Source organism: Nicotiana tomentosiformis, chromosome 3 (genome assembly GCF_000390325.3).
Source record: "Nicotiana tomentosiformis chromosome 3, ASM39032v3, whole genome shotgun sequence".
NCBI lineage: Eukaryota > Viridiplantae > Streptophyta > Magnoliopsida > Solanales > Solanaceae > Nicotiana > Nicotiana tomentosiformis.
Genome location: NC_090814.1, coordinates 132754498 through 132774584, shown reverse-complemented (window position 1 = coordinate 132774584; position 20087 = coordinate 132754498). Strand labels below are relative to the sequence as shown.

Below are 20087 nucleotides of genomic sequence, written 5' to 3'. Positions count from 1 at the left end.
TCTATGCTCGAGGTGAACGCCTTGGTAGCCTGGCGTTGAAGCTTTAGCAGCCCACCTCGATAAAGACGAGGGATATATAATCTTACGAGGCGGTCGAGGGTGAAGGGAAGCCCATCGATTTTGCTCACAAAGAAACAAAGCAGTATCACAATCCTCCAAAAATAAGGGTGAATTTGACCGAGGGTCACCTGGTATTTCTTGCAAAAATCGACGATGACTGAATCGAGAGGACCCAGCGTGAAAGGATAAGTGTAAACACTCAGGTACCCTTCCACGTGGGTAGTGATCGCCTCCTCCGGTGCTGGTATCGCAACCTCTTTATTTTCCCAATTACAGTCTTTTTTCACCAGGTCAAGAAGACTTTTTGGTATGGAGCACATATATCTCGATACTGGCTCGTATCGACCAACAACCGATAAGGGTTTCTTGACCTTAAAATTGGAATCAATAACGCACCCCCCGGGAACAAGTTCTTCAAGGCGTGGCTCCACCACTGTTTTCTCGTCCGCCGACCGAGATGAGGATGCAATCTCTTTCTGCGGAACGATTTTAAATATTTTTGCCATCTAAATTTTTGTGAACAAAGAAGAAGGGAGTTTGAAGTATTTGGTGTTTTGAGAAGAACAAGCAAAGAAATTCCAAAACCTGGAAATATAGAGCTTTGGGGAAGGCGAAGAACTATGAAGATTGGAATGAAAAAGATTTGAAGGTAAAAGTTTGAAATAATTAAGAAGGGGATTATTTATAGATTTCACAGTGACGGTTCAAAATTGGCAGTGGCCGACCATCGACTGATGCGCATTTAATACCTTGGTAACTGGACCGACGGGACGTTTGTCACATACGTCACAATCGGGCTCGTCGCAGACGTCATCTAGTCGGAGGTTGAAAAATCATATCGTTACTCGTCACCTTCTTTCCGAAAAATGAGGGGACTATCTGTACACGATCAAAATCGAGTTTGCCCTTCGTATGACTAATCAAGATTGGAGCATGATGGACCGAGGTTCGTCATTTTAATATCGAGCTGTGATGTGAAGATTGGAAGGTCGAGCTCGAGACGCTGAGACCGATCAGTACCGAGATCGAGTCAAGGTCAAGCTCGAGACCTAGAGACCGATCAATACCGAGATCGAGTCAAGATCGAGATCGAGACCCAGAAACCGATCAATACCGACCGACCAAGATCAAAATCGAGCCAAGGAACAAAAAAGGCGTTATAGCCGCATTTGGGGAGAGAATCTCGGTTGAAATCACGGCTTGAATCAAGGAAAAGTCAATTAATTAATCTATCATAGGATCCTCATTATGTATTTTTAATTCTATTCAAAATAGGATTCCTCCACTATATTAAGAGTGGCTACCGTTTGTAATAGCCATTGATTGACATACATGGATACAATATACATTCTCACATTTAGATTTTATTGAGATTTACATAACCTCTAGCAAGTATTATCCCTTTTTGAGCTTTGATATTGATTCATCTTGTTCTTTTATCAATCATTCTCTATTCAATTTGGGTTTGTATTCATTCTTTTTTACAGTTAATATTCGATATATCTTTACTTATTTTTCCGATTTGTACTAAGTTATATCGTGTATCCTTAGAACTACGTATAAATTTAACTCTATCCGTTTTCGGGTAAACAACGTTGTTAATTGGACTGCAATTCTGATAATTTAGGGCGCACGCATAAACAAGGTTCCAGTCATCATACTCTAAGATCTTTACTTAATTTTCAGTTAAACCTGATTAAAGTAGGTGTGAGGGCTGATTATTTTCAATAGTAAGGCCATTCGCTCTTGATTATGATAAACCTTAATGGACGTCAGAAAAAGTAATCATTATGGTTGTTTTACATTTTTTTTTTAAACTGAAAAGGAGGAAAAAACATTCTTGGCCTTCTTAATTTCCTGATCAACAATGCATCTAGCTGTGGAGCTACATGTAATGAAAGGTGCTAAACTAAATTTCCTTCGTTTGAAAATTATACTATGCAAATAGTATTTAAACAATTTTTTTTATAGGCATGAATTGTTGAATCCCCTTAATATATAAAAAAAATCATATATTGACAAAAGTGTTCAAAAATTGCTTTATGTTTCCGGTTCAAATTCGGGATATGCCGTCTGTCCACTCAAATTTTATGAAAAGATAAAACAGGAAAATATCGTAGAAATGACATCATGTAGCTACTCTAAGGGATTGCTATTGAGGATTAACTAGTGTGTCCTGAATTTCAATTTTTCAGTTCAATTTTTTCGAATAAAAGTATCCTGAATTGTCTTGAAATTAAAATTTTTAGTTTAAAATTTTAGGACAAAATAAGTAACGGTTAAATACCTCTCCCGAGAATGACTATCTTCCGAAATGGGCCATTGAGCATATTAAGGCAAGATGTAATAGATTAGGAGACACAAGCTTTTGTTTGTAACAAAAACTCCAAATTGAAGGACAATCCTACCATTGCTTTTCACATGGATAACAGTAGTTGATTCCAGTTCTTGCCGGGCCCATGAGTTTTATTCTCAAACTTCCAAATCTAAAATAATGAGGGTGAGAACGGAGAGGCATTCATGCACACAAACACATTGCAAAATTATTGACATGGTTACATTTTGAAAAGCATAGTTTTTTATTGGAATGCCAAAATACATAGTTTACTTTTGTGCTTCACTAATTTATCAAATAACATGAAAGTCACACCCTAATTTTATTGGCCTTAAAAAGAAAAAAAGATATTAAAAATTACAATTAAAATTCATCTTTTTTATCTTCCCATTTTCTATCTTAAGCATCATTGTTGTTGTCACCGTAATTATTTGTGTGAGAAAGTTTCCAACAACACTAAAATTCAACCACACTTTCTAAATAACTAGCCGAAAATAATCGAGCAACAAATTGAGTTCAACAACCCAATAATCAACAAAACCCAATTGAATTTACAAGCTTTTTTCGATACCCCAATAATGGTAGATTCTAGATTTTTTTACCAAACCTTCAATACTATTGTTAAAGCCTTTAAATCTATTAAAAATTTTATGATTTTCACAATATATAGACAATAGACCAACAAAAATCGCTTAATTTTAGATGTAAAATTTTATGTTCTTTCAAAAATTCTATTTGGGGAAGAAGATGGGGGGTGGTCTAGGGAAGAAGACCGGAGGGGGAGGGCTTCCTGTGGGGAAGGGAGACAAAAAATAGGATTTTTTACGGGCTTCACGTATTTATTTTTTTTGTGTGTAAACACGCAAGTGCTATTTGGTCAAAAGTAGTGTATTTTAGACACACTTTTAAAAGACTGAGTATGTAAAAAAATTTCCGTGAAGGAAGAGTGTATAACAAAGATTTCGTTACAAGGTTGATGGGTAAACTATGTATCCTCCTATTGGAATCTTTCAAGAATTCACATGATAGGAACAGTAGCATCTCTTTTCTTTGTTTCCCATGTGGCATCTGATATCCGCTTTTGAGATCTGATTAATTCAGAATCGCGTTAGAAAATTTCACTTTGAGTCAAAGCACTTCCTGCGAAAAGCGACTCTATTCCGAGAACTTGAACCCGAGATCTCTGGTCAAGGATAAAAAATTACTTATCATCTCATCATAACTTTTGGTGACAATATATCAAGAACTTAAGGAACATCACCCATTCCACTTTGGAGAAACTTAGTTTAAAATGTAATTAAATCCCAATATTCTTTTTTAAAATTCTTTCGTCGTTTCTGATTTTAAAGAAGGGGAACCTTGGAGGAAAGGTAAAGTTGTTTCTGTGTGACCTATAGGTCACAGATTCGAGCCGTGGAATTAACTATTGATACTTGCATCAAGGTAGATTGACTACATCAATTGGTGCGGCCCTTTTTCGGACCCTGCATAAACAAGAAATACTTTGTGCACCAAACAGTTTTTTTTGGTTTTTTATTTTGAAAAGCAAACCAAACGAAAAACAAACATAGAAAATGAAGAAGACATATAGAACTGGTTACACCATAGATAATGACAACTCAACTTAATCGATGAGTATTATGTGGGTTTAATAGTATTACATTGGAAACTAATAAGAGCCAGCGAAACACTTATTTGCAAATTAAAATCAAGTCAACTTAATTGTTTTAGTTTGTAATTAAAGTTGACTAATTAAGAGGCGAATGAAAAGGTCTTGCAACAATAAAACTTCCCCCAATTCATTTTTAGTTATCCATTTTTAATTTTACATTTCTTTTACGAAAAAATATAAATGAAGTATCTATTTTATAATTTTACCCATAATAATGATAGCATTTTCAAAAATCTTGAAATAATATTCAAGGAATGAGTGATTAATGATAAGGGTAAAATAAGAAAAATAAATTATTTTTCTTTTAATTTAGTATAATTGACAAGTAAAAGTAAAAATATATTTTTAATATATTGGACAAGTAAAATTGGACGTTTTAGGTTTCCTTTGCAATTACTGTATTAAAAAAAAGTTTTGGTTGAAACTTGAAGTGATTAACCAGGGTAGGCCTAGTTGGGGGACGGGGGTGAGAATGGCCCCATAGACTAAAGACTTTTCGTAGCCGTGATTGATGGGCAATAAAATTCCAAGATTTCTTATTTCACACTCTTTTGGAAGAGTCCTAATTCACATTTTGGCCAATTCTTGGATGGAACATGGGCTAGAAGAGTGAATGTTCCCACAAAAAACAAATGCACACCCCCTTATCTTTTTCTTTTAGTCACTCTCAAGTTTCAACTACCACCTATTAAAGCAAAGCTACACACTGAATAAAAAGTGAAATCCAGTATCTCAGCAACCAAAATTCACCACTCTTTAAGCCTTTAAACTTTTCTTTTCAATAATGTCTCCAAATCCAACTTCATTTATTTTTTTTTTTTAACTATGGAGGCACCTTGACTATTTTTAATTAACCTTAATTTCAAGTTATGTGAATTTTTTTTTTTTAATTCGTGCCAAAAAGAAAGGTCTCTTTTCATATTTGAAATAAATTTACCTTTGTGCAAGAATTTATAACTACAAAAAATATATGTGTCTTATTTTACACCACAAGTTTAAAAGTTTTTTTTTCTTTTTTAAATAGGTTCAGATAACCTAAAACGGAAGGAGTATATTGGCTAATTCTATTCATCAATATTTAGGAGCAACAATAACAACAACAACAACCCAGTATAATCCCACTAGTAGGGTCTGTGAAGGATAGTGTGTACGCAGACCTTACCCCTACCATGGAATAGAGAGACTGTTTCCGATAGACCCTCGGCTCCATCCCTCCGAGAACTCCCCACATTGCTCTTGGGATGACTCGAACTCACAATCTCTTGGTTGGAAGTGGAGGTTGCTTATCACTGGAGCAACCCATCAATATTTAGGCAAATAGAAAAAATTACATAATTTTTTTAATCTCTACGAGGATTTGATACCGTGGTGTTTCATAATTCTGCTCACTTCATTTACCGTTGGACCAATCTCTCTCCAACTTTATTATAAATAACTGCAGTAACCTTCATTTTCAATTCAAGCACACACCTAAAATCAAAGCCAAAAAAAAGGCCATGGACTGGTATTCTTGGCTATGCAAAACAGGGCTAGAGCCCTCTCTAGTTTATGAATATGGCCTAGCTTTTGCTCACAACGAGCTCGAATACGAAGACATCACTTACTTCAACCATGAATTTCTACAAAGCATAGGCATTTCTATAGGCAAACACAGGCTAGAAATTCTTAAACTTGCCAAGAAAGAAAGAGGAGCTATTCCAAATTCTATGTCAAGATTTCTCCAACTGATTAACCGTACAAAGAGGCGTTTTTCCAAGTATATAAGGAATTTGGGTCATAAAGAGGAATTAGCTCTTGCTTTAGTCCCAAAAAGAAATTGCAGTTCAAGATGGAAAAATGCTATGTTGAAGAGGAACAAGAGAGTGGCTGCAGCTAAACAAACAACGTTGTTGCTAACAAATGGGAGTCCCATTTTCATGTCTGATTTAAGAATGAACAGTTTTTCAAGTCCGATGTTGTATGATGATTTCCCTGCTGATGAAAAGGTGGGGGCAGATTATTGGACATCCTCTGCAGTTGAAGAGATCAGGTGGGATGCAATGTTTCAGAATATGAAACCAACTTAATTACTCCAATTTTTTTATTGTAATTTTAATGGTGAAAGATGGATTTTTTGGGTTCTTCCACCAATTTCCTTTACTTTGTTGGGATTTCTGTAATATGGAGTTTGGGTGATTTTAGTTAGGAAGTTTGCTTAGTAATTTTATCTTTGTGGTGTGCAGAAGGAGAAAGCCACCCATGAATGATTAGTGTGTGTGTGTGTATCAATGATATTATTTCTATGATTTTACATGTTTATTACCATCTCTTTTTATTGATGCCAAGATAGTTATGACGATGGGACATACCTAGTTATATTAACTGTTATATTACCATATGCAGAACCCATTAATTTATAACACACTATACTCTTATTGTTTGTGGATAATTTAATGAAATTCATAATATCTATAATCGTGAAATTGTGTTATTCTATAATTGTCACGAGGAAGATATAGAAATGGGGCTCCCATCCTTGTAGTAAAATTGTAATAACTGAATAACTTCGTTCTGGTTTAGTTGATCTTCAACTTAAAACCAGGAAAGTACTAGTATTGTTTGCCATAAACTACTAAAACCCATCATTTGCACACTTTTAATATACTTAGGATATCTAGTTGACAAGCATTCTGCACTTCACTTTATCTCGAACAGGCGCGATCTCTGTCTCTGCCCTTTGGGTGAGCACTCTGGATAAACCTCCCCGTATAATAGCTTGCAAACCACACAGGGATGTAAACCGCACTAGGCAAGCCCTGTGCGACAAGCTCAACCCAGAAAGCATTGAGGGGGGGAAATCGATCCTAGGTCATCCTAATGAATGACCGCCCTCCAAACCAAACCAAACCAACTGGGCAACCCCGAAGGGTTAGATAGCGGATTGTTGTACCGTGGGAAAACAAATTATGACAAAAGTGTATACAAATGCTGGAAATTTTTATGAATGGCCAAATTGGAAATCAGGCAAGTCCTTTTCAATTTTCGAGCAAATCAAAACGAATACTCTGAAATCAACTAAAGTTGCTGCGGCAGGAAAAACATACACATAGGTTAAGAAACAATAAATTAATGGAGTACTAGAATATTAAAATGGCTGAGTTATCCAGCATTGCGCACAAGTTAGGAACTCAAAATCTGTTTAGTAACTTCACCAAATCTTGGAACTCAAATCAAAATCACTTCTTTAAGAATGTAATTTCCTTGTATAATTATCAAATATGAATTTTACTCTCAAATAAAAAAAGGGAGAAAGGTAGAAAAGCTTCAAAATGGAACATCAATAGCTGCGGCCCCAGTATGTCCACTTCTTAGCAGGTTTACCTGATGCGAAGCACAATGTACCTACAGCAGAAGAAAATGACATGTAAGATGATATGGCAAAATGTTTAAAAGAAAACAGTTATACATCCATATTATCCATTTAAAAATGGGTTAAATAAACTTTTTAAAAATGGGTCGAATATGGATAAGAATCATATTATCCACTTAGAAAATGGATAACCAAATGGATAACTAATGAGTTTAACTTTTATATTAATAAAGCCTCAATTTAAGGGTTACTCAAGTTTGGGAGACTAGGAATTCTCCCAAATGTGATCATCATATTCAAGAAGCCATGGATAATATGGATATCCATATTATCTGCCGGGTAACTCGGCTTTTATCCGTATTAAATATGGGTCGGGCCGGGCCAGTAATTTATCCATTATTCAAATCACCCGTTTTTACCCGCTCATACCCGACCCGACCGTTAGCCACCCCTAGATGATGACAATAACACCAAGCCCTTGCAATAGCAGAAACAACAATAAACACTGACAATGCTGCACTACATTTGTAAGATTAATTTTTTCTTCATTGTTTTTGATGTATTACTCTTAAACAATCTGCAACTAAATAGTACCTTCAGGCAGCTCAGGCTGGTCAAATGGAGAGCAAAGAGTCTTTGCTGCACCCATCTCCCCTTTAGTGCGTGCCTTGACATCTTTCTCGACATCCTACCAGAAAGCAATTATGTGAAACTAATAAATACATGAAATCAAACCAAAACTGGCAATTGAATGCATCACCATAAACCACACATAAGAATGTGCGTCAGGGATTATTTATAGAATGTGCAAATTCATATTATTATTGCAGAGAGAATACCTAACAATAAAGAACGCTACTGACTAAAAAAGAGGATGCAAATTTTTTGGGGTAGCCAATTAGAGTTCTCAAACTTCAAGGTACAAACAATTAATAAACAGAGGACATTATCTTTCCATATGTCAGCAAGTGACAGTGTGATTTGTCAAAAGGACAAAGCAAACATTAGAGGTCGGAATTTCATTAATTTTGACAGTGATTAATTTTTTCATTGATTAACCCCAGTTCATCAGAATTTAATGGGTGTTCACTTCACCTAAAACAAGAATTTGAAGGGTGTGTCACTTACCTAAAGATAAGAATATGTGACAGCTTATAAAATATCGTGCATTATACATGAAAAACATTCAAGGAAAAGCTAGTTCTAATAGTCATGTATCACGTTCCTAGACTAGATCAGTTGACTCCCTAGAAATTGATTCACCGACGAGTCATGATGACAACCAATAAACATCCTGATAAATCACAATCTGCAGCATTTCACATCAGCTGACTCGCCAGATGCAGAGATGTAAACTGCGAGATTTCAGTTTTCCAGCCCACGAATGGAATAAAAGATTCAACTCATATACAACCACTAAGAGGTTAGAAAGGATACATACCTCCTCATCACACCAAGGAGCCAAGACCAATTTCTTTTGGCCCAGTGCTACCGTAAATTCATCCCAAGTTCTTACAATCTGAACGCAGGCATCTCTCTTTTGTTTCGCAACATCAAATAGATTTTGTTGGATAGTGGCGAGCAGATCTTTTAGTTGTTCGACAAGATTATCCATGGGAATATCTGTTTTGGCTCCGTTGTCACGTCGAACAGCTCGTACCTAGGAGTTATATCAATACTTTGAATCAAACAACATAGTTAAACATATAAGTGTATTTTGGCTTCCACACAAACAGTTTAGACCCATAGGACAAATAGTACTCGTTCCTTTTTAACTTTCATAAACAACTGACTACTAGCAAGAAAGTCAAGAAGTTGAATTTTTACCTGGTTATTTGCAAGGTCTTTTGGTCCTATTTCAATCCTAAGAGGAACCCCCTTCATTTCCCAATGAGAATATTTCCAGCCAGGTGAATAGTTATCTCTGAAGTCTGCCTCAGCACGAATACCTGATTCATTCAACTTCTCAACGGTAGCAGCACAGGCATCAAAGATCCCTTGAGTATTTGCATCCTTGTATGGCACAGGAATAACAATTACTTGAGTTGATGCTACTTTAGGAGGTAAGACCAGGCCTTTGTCATCCCCATGAACCATGATCATAACACCGATCTGTCAAAGCACACAAATAAAAAAAAAATAAAGAGGGTTAACTTGACCTCCAAGGTAAAAAGGCGACGAGACAGTAGCTAAATGGCTCTGAATTCTCACTGTTCTAGTAGTATAGGCCCATGAGTTCTGCCAGACCATAGCCTTCTCTCCCTTCTCATTTTCAAAATTTATCTCAAACATTTTTGCAAAATTCTGGCCTAAACAGTGTGAAGTTGCACCTTGGATACCACGGCCAGTATTAGGGATAAAAGCCTGGCAAATAAATCCGGAAATAATATGAATAAATGGAAGGTAGGAGAATTTCACCAACAATTTACAAAGAAAATACTGTTAGGAACCGCCAAACAATGTCTACACAGATGTGCTCTTGGATACCTCAACTGTAGTCGTGTAGAGTCCACCGGCAAACTTCTCAAGCTCACTTTTCTTTCCCTTACTGACTGGAACGGCTAAAAATTCTTCATATATACGTCTATACAATTCCAAGATATCAAGAACCTGAATCAAATATATACGCAAGATCACCATTTCCGAAAAAAACCATATCTGTACAAGCAAAAAAAGTCTGAACTTGAACAAAGATGTGGGAAGCAGATAGCAGCAAGTCTTTTCTGGGCCAAATCAAGGAACCTCAGTTCCAAGCAACTAATTCTCACAGAAGCTTGTCCACTAATTTGCTCATATAATTATTCAACAACAATACAAGATAAGAAGACTATTAGAAGAAAACGAATGCAAATGGGGAAGGATAAGCCAAAGAGAAACATAAAGTAGTCTCAACTGATGTTTAAGTGGCAGGCAATGAAATACAAGTCACAACATACTTTATCCACGGGACAATAATGTACCAATGTAGATCTGCAAATGTTGGAACAGACAATTTCCAAAACTATAGCCGACCCGACCCAAAATTTGATACCAGTTCCAAGGTAGCATATAATAAATGAAGGTAGCTTATTTGCAAGTTGTGATACTAACCCCTAATATTCTAAAGTAATAGGTCATATCCCTTTCCTTATGCAATCAGACAAATAATCTCACTTTCTGAGAAAGCTGCAATCTGATCCATTCTTCACTTTAATATAATTTTCACCAATTAATCCTAATAAATAAAAGAGCAAAAAATGTGATTTATCCATGTTCTCCCATTTGAAACTAAACCATACACACTGTCAATTTTTTCTTATAGTTGTAGGATTATTTCAAAATATCTTTGATTTAAAGCAGAAAACCATATGACTCACATATTAACTTCCAGTTCTTCCAAAGGCCTAACTGATAGTATGAGGTAAATAAATGTCAAAGCTCATCAATATCCCAATTATAAATTTAATCAATGAAGAGAAGAAAACTATATAGCCCCATTACTAATCACCCGAAGCAGCTGTAGAATTCCGATCTCCCAAACCTCACTTTCTCTTCTCTCACTCCGGAAAAAAAGAAGCAGCAAAATGCCATGTTCCTTAAGTTCCTTGCTCCGGCATTAGTATCATCCTAAGTTGCTCAGACTCGGGTGCGGGTGTCCGATACGGTTCGGATCTAAAGGTTAGATCCTTCATAATCCAAATTTTAAGATTCAGGAGTATGAATCCAGGTACAGATACGGGTGCGAGGATTCGGCTAAAAATAATTCAAATATCTAAAAACAAAGTAATAAAAATATGTCTAAATTTGAGATATTATGTTGGATAACTTACATTATATTCTAGGAGAGAGAAAATATTGATTAAGAGGAGATCCGAGAAGGAGATAAAAGGAAAAGGACTGACATATTTCTACATACAAGGTATTCCATTTTCTTCAATTTCACCCTAGCTTTTATTTTGATTTCAGAAATCATTGTATCTATCCCGAATTTCTCCATCGATTTTAGTCAAAGTACCCAAAATAAGTTGACCAGATCCGGTACGGATCCCGCATCCCACACCCACACACATGTCGTGTCAATACGGGTGCGGCACCGAAAGTGGAGAGTCCAAGTAACTCAGGTATCATCTTCATTTCCTGGAGACAGGCACCGAGATCATCTAATGTCAAGACACGTTAGAGGTCAGTCCTTGTAACTTGGACTAAATGCTGAGTTGTTTGTACTAGAAGCGCCTAGTTCTGTCTGGATAAAAAAATCAACTATAATTCTCCCCATAAAACAAACAACGATAGGCAAAAAATAATATTAAATGGATAATATCAACACTGGAAAGACTATTTAGCATCATGCAGCAAATATAACACAGACAAAGACTGAATTGGAAGATTCACTGTAAAACTATCTTTTCTTGAAGTGGATTCACCGTAAAACTATCTTAAAGAGTTAATATATCGCTATCTACATCAGATGCACTCAAGCTAGGCACTACACTGGTATTTAGATGAAGCTCAATAAGAGGTACAGTTATTGTTTTAAAAGAGCTTTAGTGGCTGATATGCATACTCCAAGAATACCCGTATACCTCTGTATCTGCTTCCTCGTTTGTTGCAAAAGCAGTGTGTCCTTCTTGCCAGAGAAACTCACGACTCCTGAACAAGGAACATAAGCAAAACATTACCAGACCATCTCGAAGGCCTCACTCGATTTGGGATTAACATGTAGTTTCTGTCATATAAGCTGCGAGCATTCGCTTGCACTTGAAACACATTAACATGTCCACAAAGGAAATGTAAAAGCTGTAAGACAAAAATAAACTCAAAAGGGCACCTGATGAAGGGGGTAGGGTTGCTAAACTCCCATCGTACAACATTGCACCACTGGTTGAGTCTCAAGGGCAAGTCACGATGTCCCCTTATCCACTTAGAGAAGTATGGATACATCACTGTTTCACTAGTTGGTCGAATTGCAATGGGTACTTCCAAATCAGATTCACCAGATTTCGTAACCCAAGCAACCTGAAGAATGATATAAACCCATTATGGGCATAACTAATAATAAGTCTATAACACAATCCACTCCCATATTTTGTAACAGAAGCACTCTGAAGAATGATCACAGCCCATGATAAGCAACTTAGCACAGTTATCAAAATGCAATGGAACAACACATTGCACAAGTGATGATATCAACTTAACACCATGATACGATACTTGATATCACAATGAAGTTATTACTGAAGTTAAATCCAAGACTAAAGATAATTAAAAAAAAAAATATCGCCTCTCAGAATCCTAGGTGGCCCAACTTCATGATGACTTTCTAAACTTTATGATGATGAAATTTAAAAAAAGAAAGGCAAAGCCCTGCCACAATTAAGTGCTATGATCAGCAATAGGCGAGATGAGTAACAGGAGGAAAATTTTTCAATTATAGATACTTTTGAAACCTTCAGGAAACTTCAGCAATCAAGGTACAAAAGCAGGAACGTAAGGAAAATGTGGAGTCAACATATATTTAGAAGACATTATACAAACTTCTTATATGCTTCACAGGCTAAAAGCAGATAAACTTGACTCTATAACGCTTAAGTTAAAAAAGTGCCAAAGTCTCACCTCAGGAGCAAATCCCTCTATGTGGTCCTTTTCCTTTTGTAGAACACCAGGGGACACAAACAGAGGAAAGTAAGAGTTCTGTATCTTCATTTTCTTAATTTCAGCATCAAAAAACGCCTGCACATACAGAGCTAAGAATCCATTGTAAATGTCCTCAAATGATAAGCAGCACGAGAAAAAGAAAATCATTTCATGGTCAAGCTTACCTGCAATATCTCCCAGATAGACATTGCCCATGGCCGTAGAATATAACAGCCAGATATGTCGTAGTACTCGATCATTTCACCACTAACGACAACCTATGTTCATATGTTTAAAGTCAAAATTTTCATATATGATGAGAACGGACTTTTTCATATAAAATAGAATACATAAAGCATCTATAGAGAGAGCAGAAATTTAAACAAAATGTATCAGCGAAACGGAAAGCAGCTGTTGAAAAGGCGTGTATGGGCTTTGCTAGTTTGATGTGTGGGTAAGAGCACGCCACGGGTTCGAATAGACAAAAGCCTGGTATTTAAGTGGAGTAGGGTAGAGGGGCGGGCCCATTATCCACTGAGTTTCGAACTATGCGCCCCTGGGGATTTCTCGGCTAGGAAAGAATTGAGAAACGAGAAATCCCCCGGGCCAAAATTATAAGGAAAAAGGACGGAAAATAAAATGACAAGGAAAAACATAGAAGTTTGGTTAAACAAAATTCCGCCTATTAAAACACTGGACAAAGAAAGAATTGAGAAAAGCATTCAGTAGCAGAAGAAAATTGGTGAATCTGTGAAATCGGACAAGAAATACGGAAAAAAACAGAGAAGAAAATGACGACGAAAAAGAAAGATGTTTGGCTAAACAAAGCCCCCCATCCCCAACCAATTGAACGAGGCCCCTATCAATCCGAACTTGTTAAGTTCCCAATGACAAACAATAGACAAATATAAGGAAAACAAAAATATTAGAAAAGAATGAAAAGAGGAAATTGGAGGCCTCACAGCTCAATCAGATTGTTCCATCTTTCTTGTTGCACCAAAGAAACTTACCGCAGATACATCGTCCAATAATGAACAGGTATATATTATCAAATTTGATAGCTCATATAATTGAATGTTCCAAGCATACCTCAGAATACCACTCTCCAAAATTTTCATCCTTTTTGTAAGAGAGACCAAGACCTGTCTCTTTCTTAACTTCTTTCTTTTTCCCCTGACCAAGACCTGTCTCTTTCTTGACTTCTTTCTTTTTTCCTTCTGAAGAAAGACAAAAAAGATGTATTAGACAAATCAAATAGAGTAGCAAGTTTTTCTAAAGGAGTATGACGGAGCATGAATACTTACTATTTGAATCTTTACTGGCCATGATAGCAGGCTTCAAAATTAAGGATACACCCAACCAATAGCCAAAGATAGCTGCTTCATAAATGAAAGTTCAACGATCAACCAGTGAAATGATAATCATCAGCTATTTCTCTTTTCTTACTGTATTTATTTGATCAGCACCCCAAGAAGATAGACCCCCCCCCCCCTTCTTCTTTTTTTTACTTTGGAGATAACAACAACAACATACCCAGTGTGGTCCCACAATTTACCCCTGAAAAGGCAGAGAGGCTGTTTCCGGTAGACAAGTCAAATTTTTCATCCCAATGTTTGCCCTCCAAACTACTTTAATACTTCTTTTTTAAGTACTGAATTACTCCAACATTTAATTATAAGGTCTCATACACAAACAAGAAATACACAAACCTGCTAGCTGCAACAATAGAAACAGCCAATGCAGGAAAACAAGGTTTCAATAAGGTGCTACACCAAAAGTTAATTTTTTTTCCATATTTGTAGTTCATATAATTTAAAAAGCTGTTGTAAGAATAAAATATAAGCATTTTGAAATAAACATCTACAACTAATAAAATCAGTCTACTACGTAAGAAGAATAGATTAGAACCTGAATATCTGTTATCCTGATATTAATATGAACAGCGATATAAATGGTGCATCTGACAGATGTGGGCATACAGAGAAGCATTACACAAACAAAACAGACTAAAATTACAATATTTCAATAAAAAAGCCTAGGTTTTTATGAGTAATCCAAACAATAAAAACGAAATCAAATTACCAAGATTTAGCAATCACATAAAATATAGTGTTGAAATGTTGAAACTGTCAAACTACATCCATCATTTGCTTTTTGTAAAGAGATATTAGACTATATTCGAGTACTGTAAGCTTAATGTTTCAGCAGCTTAAATTGTAAAAGGAAGCGTAGAACATGTTTTAAGAGAGAGTGAAACGTACAAAACAGATAAAGCAGCAAAAAATCTAAAATTACAAGGCCTTCTAAATACTTGCAAAATAGAAGAATAAAAGAAGTTGGATTTGGGAAAAAGAGAATGCGACTCATAAGACTAACCTTGGCTGAAAAGAGATGTTGGGATTTGGGGGCGGCGCGGGAGAGTGTCAAGCTTTGACTCTTGGAATGAATATTGGAGTAGCAAGCTAAATCCAAACCCTACATAGACAGTAAATGCCGGTGGCTGTCCAATAACGAACGGACAAAGGGCTAATTAAACTTCACTTTTTGAACTAAAGTGGGCGTTTGGACTAAAGAAGGGTAAAATTACAAAACAAGAGCCAAATTTTTTTTAAGTGAAAATGGTATTTGAAAATTAGAGTTGCGTTTGGATATGAATATGATTTTGGATTGTTTTTGAAGTTTTGTGAGTTATTTGAGTGAAAATTTTGAAAAATAATTTTTTGAAGTTTTTTAAATTTTTGAAAAAAATTAAAAATTTTATGGCCAAACACTGATTTAGAAAAAAAAATGAAAAAATTTCGAAAATAAATAAATAAAAAATTTATGTCCAAACGGGCTCTAAATATGTACTAATTTTTTCTTCCTTTTATTTTATATAAACATATTTGACTGAATAAAAAAAAAAAAAATTTGATACTATTGATCTTAAATATGTTAGAACTAGTGCTAAGCATTCTATTATTAAAATCGAAAAACCAACCAAATCAGACTAGTTGATTTTTCAGTTTCAATTTTTCGTTTGATTCGATTTTGTAATTACATTTTTTCTACTTTTTTCCTATTATCAAAGTTAGCTAGCTCAGGATATCGAAAACTAAGGACACGTTTGGACATATATTCCCAAATATTTTTTGAAAAAAATTGATTTGGGTTAAGTTTGATGTGAAATTGCAAATATGTTTTGATAAGAATTTTGGGGCAAGTTTTAACATGTTAAAAATCCTTTTTTTTTAGCTAAAAACTCTCAAATGATCATGATTTAACCCAAAAAGAAGTTTATATTTGGAATTTGAAGTTTCGATTTTCAAAATCTCTTAAAAACTAGATTAATTCTATAAATAAATACATATTTGAAATTTTTTTTGGAAAAAAAGTAGACTTTTAGGGGCGATTTGTACGTGGTTTGGTTAGAAAATTTTTAAAAAATAAAAGGTATTTGAAGTTGAAATTAAAAATATTTTTTCTTTCATGGTAAGAAAGGTTATTTGAAAATTAAGTAAAAATTACACCGGGGCGTCCTATTTGGTCGCCCCCATTTAACCTATACCCATATTTTTAAAATTATTTAATCTATACCCTAATTTTAACAACTTCACACGCCTCATCTTCTTCCTCCTACATATGCGTTCTTTTCTTCCTCATCTTCTTGTCTATCAAATTAACTTTTCAACCACTACTTTAATATATTTACTAATAAAGTGTGAAGTCAAATTAATAACTTAACCTACGTTTGATCAAATACTGTCATAAAATAACAAAACAGAGTATTGTTATTGTTCTCTATTTGAATTCATAAACCCTATCAACAGAAGGTAAAACGTGAGCTTCTGCAAATTTTACAATCCTTTATTTTGCAAACTCAAGATACAAATCCAAATGCATCGAGAGCGCAACAGATACTCTCTAGTTCATCTTGTTATGTGTTTATCTCATACTGAATATACAAAAGTTTCAAATCCAGTATGAAGAACATGAAGAATTCCCCATGAGGTAAAGCTCGATATGATGCCAAACCAGCTCTTAGTTATACTGAAAAGTTAACTTGTCCTGAAGTTTGCACTACAAATTAAAGAATTTCAGACTAATTTGTCTGAAATTTGCACTATGAAGTGAGGGGAAACTGAAGTTTGCCCTTGCACTATGAACTGAAGTTTCTGAAGTTTGCACTACAAATTGAAGAACTTCAAACTAATTTGTCTAAAGTTTGCACTATGAAGTGAGTGGAAACTGAAGTTTGCCCTTGCACTATGAACTAAAGTTCTTGAAGTTTGTACTACAAATTAAAAAACTTCAGACTAATTTGTCTGAAATTTGCTCTATGAAGTTAGGGAAAACTGAAGTTTGCCCTTGCACTATGAACTGAAGTTCCTGAAGTTTGCACTATAAATTGAAGAACTTCAGACTAATTTGTCTAAAGTCTGCACTATTAAGTGAGGGGAAACTAAAGTTTTCCCTTGCACTATGAACTGAAGTTTGCGTGATTGCCTTTGCAAGTCAGGCCAAACTTCAGGCAAAAATATTTGAAGTTTTGCTTTGATAAGGCTACACTTCAAGCAAAAAATTCTGAAGTTCAAACTTCAGACATAAATTTTTACTACTTCAGGCCCGTATGCCTGAAGTTACCCGAAAAGTGGGTATGCTTGCAATTTTTTTTGCAAAACGGGTATAGGTTAAAATATGACCCAAAACTGGGTATAGATGCAAATCCCCCAAAAATTAAAAGTTGTATTTTACTAGTTGGGCCCAAACATTCATAGGAATAACCCATGTGCCCTTCCTGAAGCGGTCGCATGCAGCCCAAGTGGAAATAACACCAGGTAGCCACTTTTAATCATTTTTTAAAATATTTTCACATTTTACAATGTATTTAAAGATTAGTCAATTTTGCTCAAACTTCAGGACACAGTGTCCTAGAGTTTAAACCTCAATGTTTGAATTTCAGAACATCGTATCATAAAGTTCGAAAATTGAGTCCAGAAGTTCGAATCTTATTTCCTGGATTTCAAATTAACAGCTCAAAAATTCATAACACTAAGGGTGTGTTTGGTACGAAGGAAAATATTTTTCATGGAAAATGTTTTCCTATAAAATGTTTTCATAGAAAATGAGTGATTTTATCACCTATTTTCCCTTGTTTGGTTGGTGAGCGGAAAACTTATTTCCGGAAAATATTTTTTAGTGTTTGGTTTGAGAGTAAAAAATATTTTTTATGCTACTCTCCTCGCCCCCTTCCCCTAAGTCCCCATGTTTCATTGCTCTCCCCCTCCTTAAATACCCAACGTTTTCTAGACTCTATTTTCTTCAACAATTTAATTATTTTTCTAAAAATTCACACAAACCCAAATGTCACGACCCTAATTTCCCTCTGTAGGATGTCGTGATGGCACCTAGTCTCGAAGACTAGGTAAGCCTATCAATTATGCGGAATACAAAACTGAAACCCAAATCTCAACATTTAAAAAAAATCAAACCGCGATTCAAATAGTCACAACTCCCAAAACCCGGTAGAAATAAGACACAAATTTCTAAGAATTCGTTTTAAGTGTCTATATACATCAGAGTCTAAAGAGAATAAGGAAAACAACATAATAAGGATAGAAGGGGACTCTGAGGTCTGCGGACGCTGGCAAATATACCTTGAAGTCTCTGTGTATGGATAGTTCACTCGTGCATGGTCTGATAGGAAGTACCTGGATCTGTACAAAAAGATGTGCAGAAGCGTAGTATGAGTACACCACAACAGTACCCAGCAAGTGTCAAGCCTAACCTCGGTAAAGTAGTGACGAGGTCAGGTCAGACCCTACTGGAATAATAAAAGACAGGGTAAAAAGTTTAACAATATAATAATAATAATGACAATGGGGATGATTCAAGTAAGTAGTATGTCACAATTTAACTACACAGAATAAGGGCAAATAATACCTCACAGAAGGAAATCGAAAATTTACAATTTTAAGAAAAACACAAAATAACCAAACGCAAATACAGCCATAAAGAAATATTAATGAGGGCACTCCCGAGGTACCACCTCGTAATCCCAAATCGTAAATAAATTCACAATATCTCATTTTCTTATATCACCGCGGGAGCCTTCGCATTTAATTTTAAAAACAAATATTTTTCCCGAAATAGCATCCCGCGTTTTAGCCACCCTTATCACACCGCATGACTTCTAGTAGTTCCCCTTACTAGTCACGCGTATCAAGCCACCCTTATCTCACTGCATGCGTTTCAACACCCAGACCTTATACCACCGCATGCGTATCAATATCACAATATATCATAATTTGCACATCAAGTGCTCAAATATTTTAACTTGCCAAAATAAATCAACAACAATATTATTTTCACAATAAGGAGCTCAAGACTCAATCACAATGAATACAAAATCTCACAAAATATTCGGAAGTGAATAACTCAACAAAAATAATATTTCACAAATTTAACACCTTTCCTCAATACCAAAATTTTAATGTCAAATATTTCATATTAATAATAATTCAATTAAGAAATTCAACTTTCAGATGATGGGCACAGAATAAAAGAAATAAAGTTTCAACTAAACAAGTAAAATAATTAGTAGAAAAAATATCACCCAAATCTAAAATATAAAAATAGATTAATGATGATGAATATAACCGGATAAAATAATTTAATAAATGTGTAACAGATATATACACAAATTAAAAAAATCTGACTTTTCCACATTTAGCATGTGTACACACTCGTCACATCGGGTACACGACTTTCAACACATCACAATTATCATATCAATACCAATCCTAAGGGGAATTTTTTCCACACAAGGTTAGACAAGTCACTTACCTCGAACTGTATAATTCTTTACTTCGCTATGCCTTTGCCTCGTGAATTGGCCTCCGAAAGCCTCGTATCTAGTCATAACTAATTCGATTCAATCAATACAAATTATTGAAATTAATTCCATATGAAAATACTAATTTTTCAATAAAATCCGAAATTTAACTCAAAAACCGCCTGTGGGGCCACGTCCCGGAACCCGACAAAATTATAAAATATGAATGCCATTCAACCATGAG

At 35.2% G+C, this 20087-nt stretch overlaps 2 protein-coding genes across 4 annotated transcripts; one reads left to right on the top strand and one right to left on the bottom strand.

The window, feature by feature from the left end:
- The first annotated feature begins 5495 nt into the window (after positions 1-5495).
- On the top strand, positions 5496-6365 carry LOC104104852 (uncharacterized). Its single transcript, XM_009613039.4, has one exon. The coding sequence runs from the start codon at positions 5564-5566 to the stop codon at positions 6131-6133; it is 570 nt and encodes a 189-aa protein (XP_009611334.1). The 5' UTR covers positions 5496-5563; the 3' UTR covers positions 6134-6365.
- A 792-nt stretch (positions 6366-7157) lies between these two features.
- LOC104104851 (proline--tRNA ligase, cytoplasmic-like) lies at positions 7158-15559 on the bottom strand. Of its 3 annotated transcripts, none has more exons than XM_009613037.4 (13): positions 15406-15559; positions 14334-14408; positions 14119-14246; positions 13215-13307; positions 13009-13125; positions 12224-12411; positions 11979-12045; positions 9904-10026; positions 9628-9780; positions 9244-9528; positions 8858-9076; positions 8011-8104; positions 7158-7448 (listed from the first exon to the last, which is right to left on the bottom strand). In XM_009613037.4, exons 2-13 carry the CDS (start codon positions 14353-14355, stop codon positions 7384-7386), a joined length of 1554 nt encoding a protein of 517 aa, XP_009611332.1. In that variant the 5' UTR covers positions 14356-14408; positions 15406-15559; the 3' UTR covers positions 7158-7383. The 3 variants fall into 3 exon arrangements, with proteins under 3 accessions (XP_009611332.1, XP_009611330.1, XP_070053746.1); XM_009613035.4 differs by having other exon boundaries at positions 14334-14405; positions 15406-15539; XM_070197645.1 differs by having other exon boundaries at positions 14334-14386; positions 15407-15500.
- Positions 15560-20087: the final 4528 nt, after the last annotated feature.

What these genes read in the sequence shown, in the direction of transcription:
- LOC104104851 (XM_009613037.4), bottom strand. Translation starts at nt 14,355, where the DNA reads ATGGCCAGTAAAGATTCAAATA. An exon ending in AACCCTACCCCCTTCATCAG is followed by an intron (nt 12,046 to 12,223) that starts GTGCCCTTTTGA and finishes TTCCTTGTTCAG; the next exon opens with GAGTCGTGAGTTTCTCTGGC. An exon ending in ACGAGGAAGCAGATACAGAG is followed by an intron (nt 10,027 to 11,978) that starts GTATACGGGTAT and finishes TATTTGATTCAG; the next exon opens with GTTCTTGATATCTTGGAATT.
- LOC104104852 (XM_009613039.4), top strand. Translation starts at nt 5,564, where the DNA reads ATGGACTGGTATTCTTGGCTATGCAAAACAGGGCTAGAGCCCTCTCTA.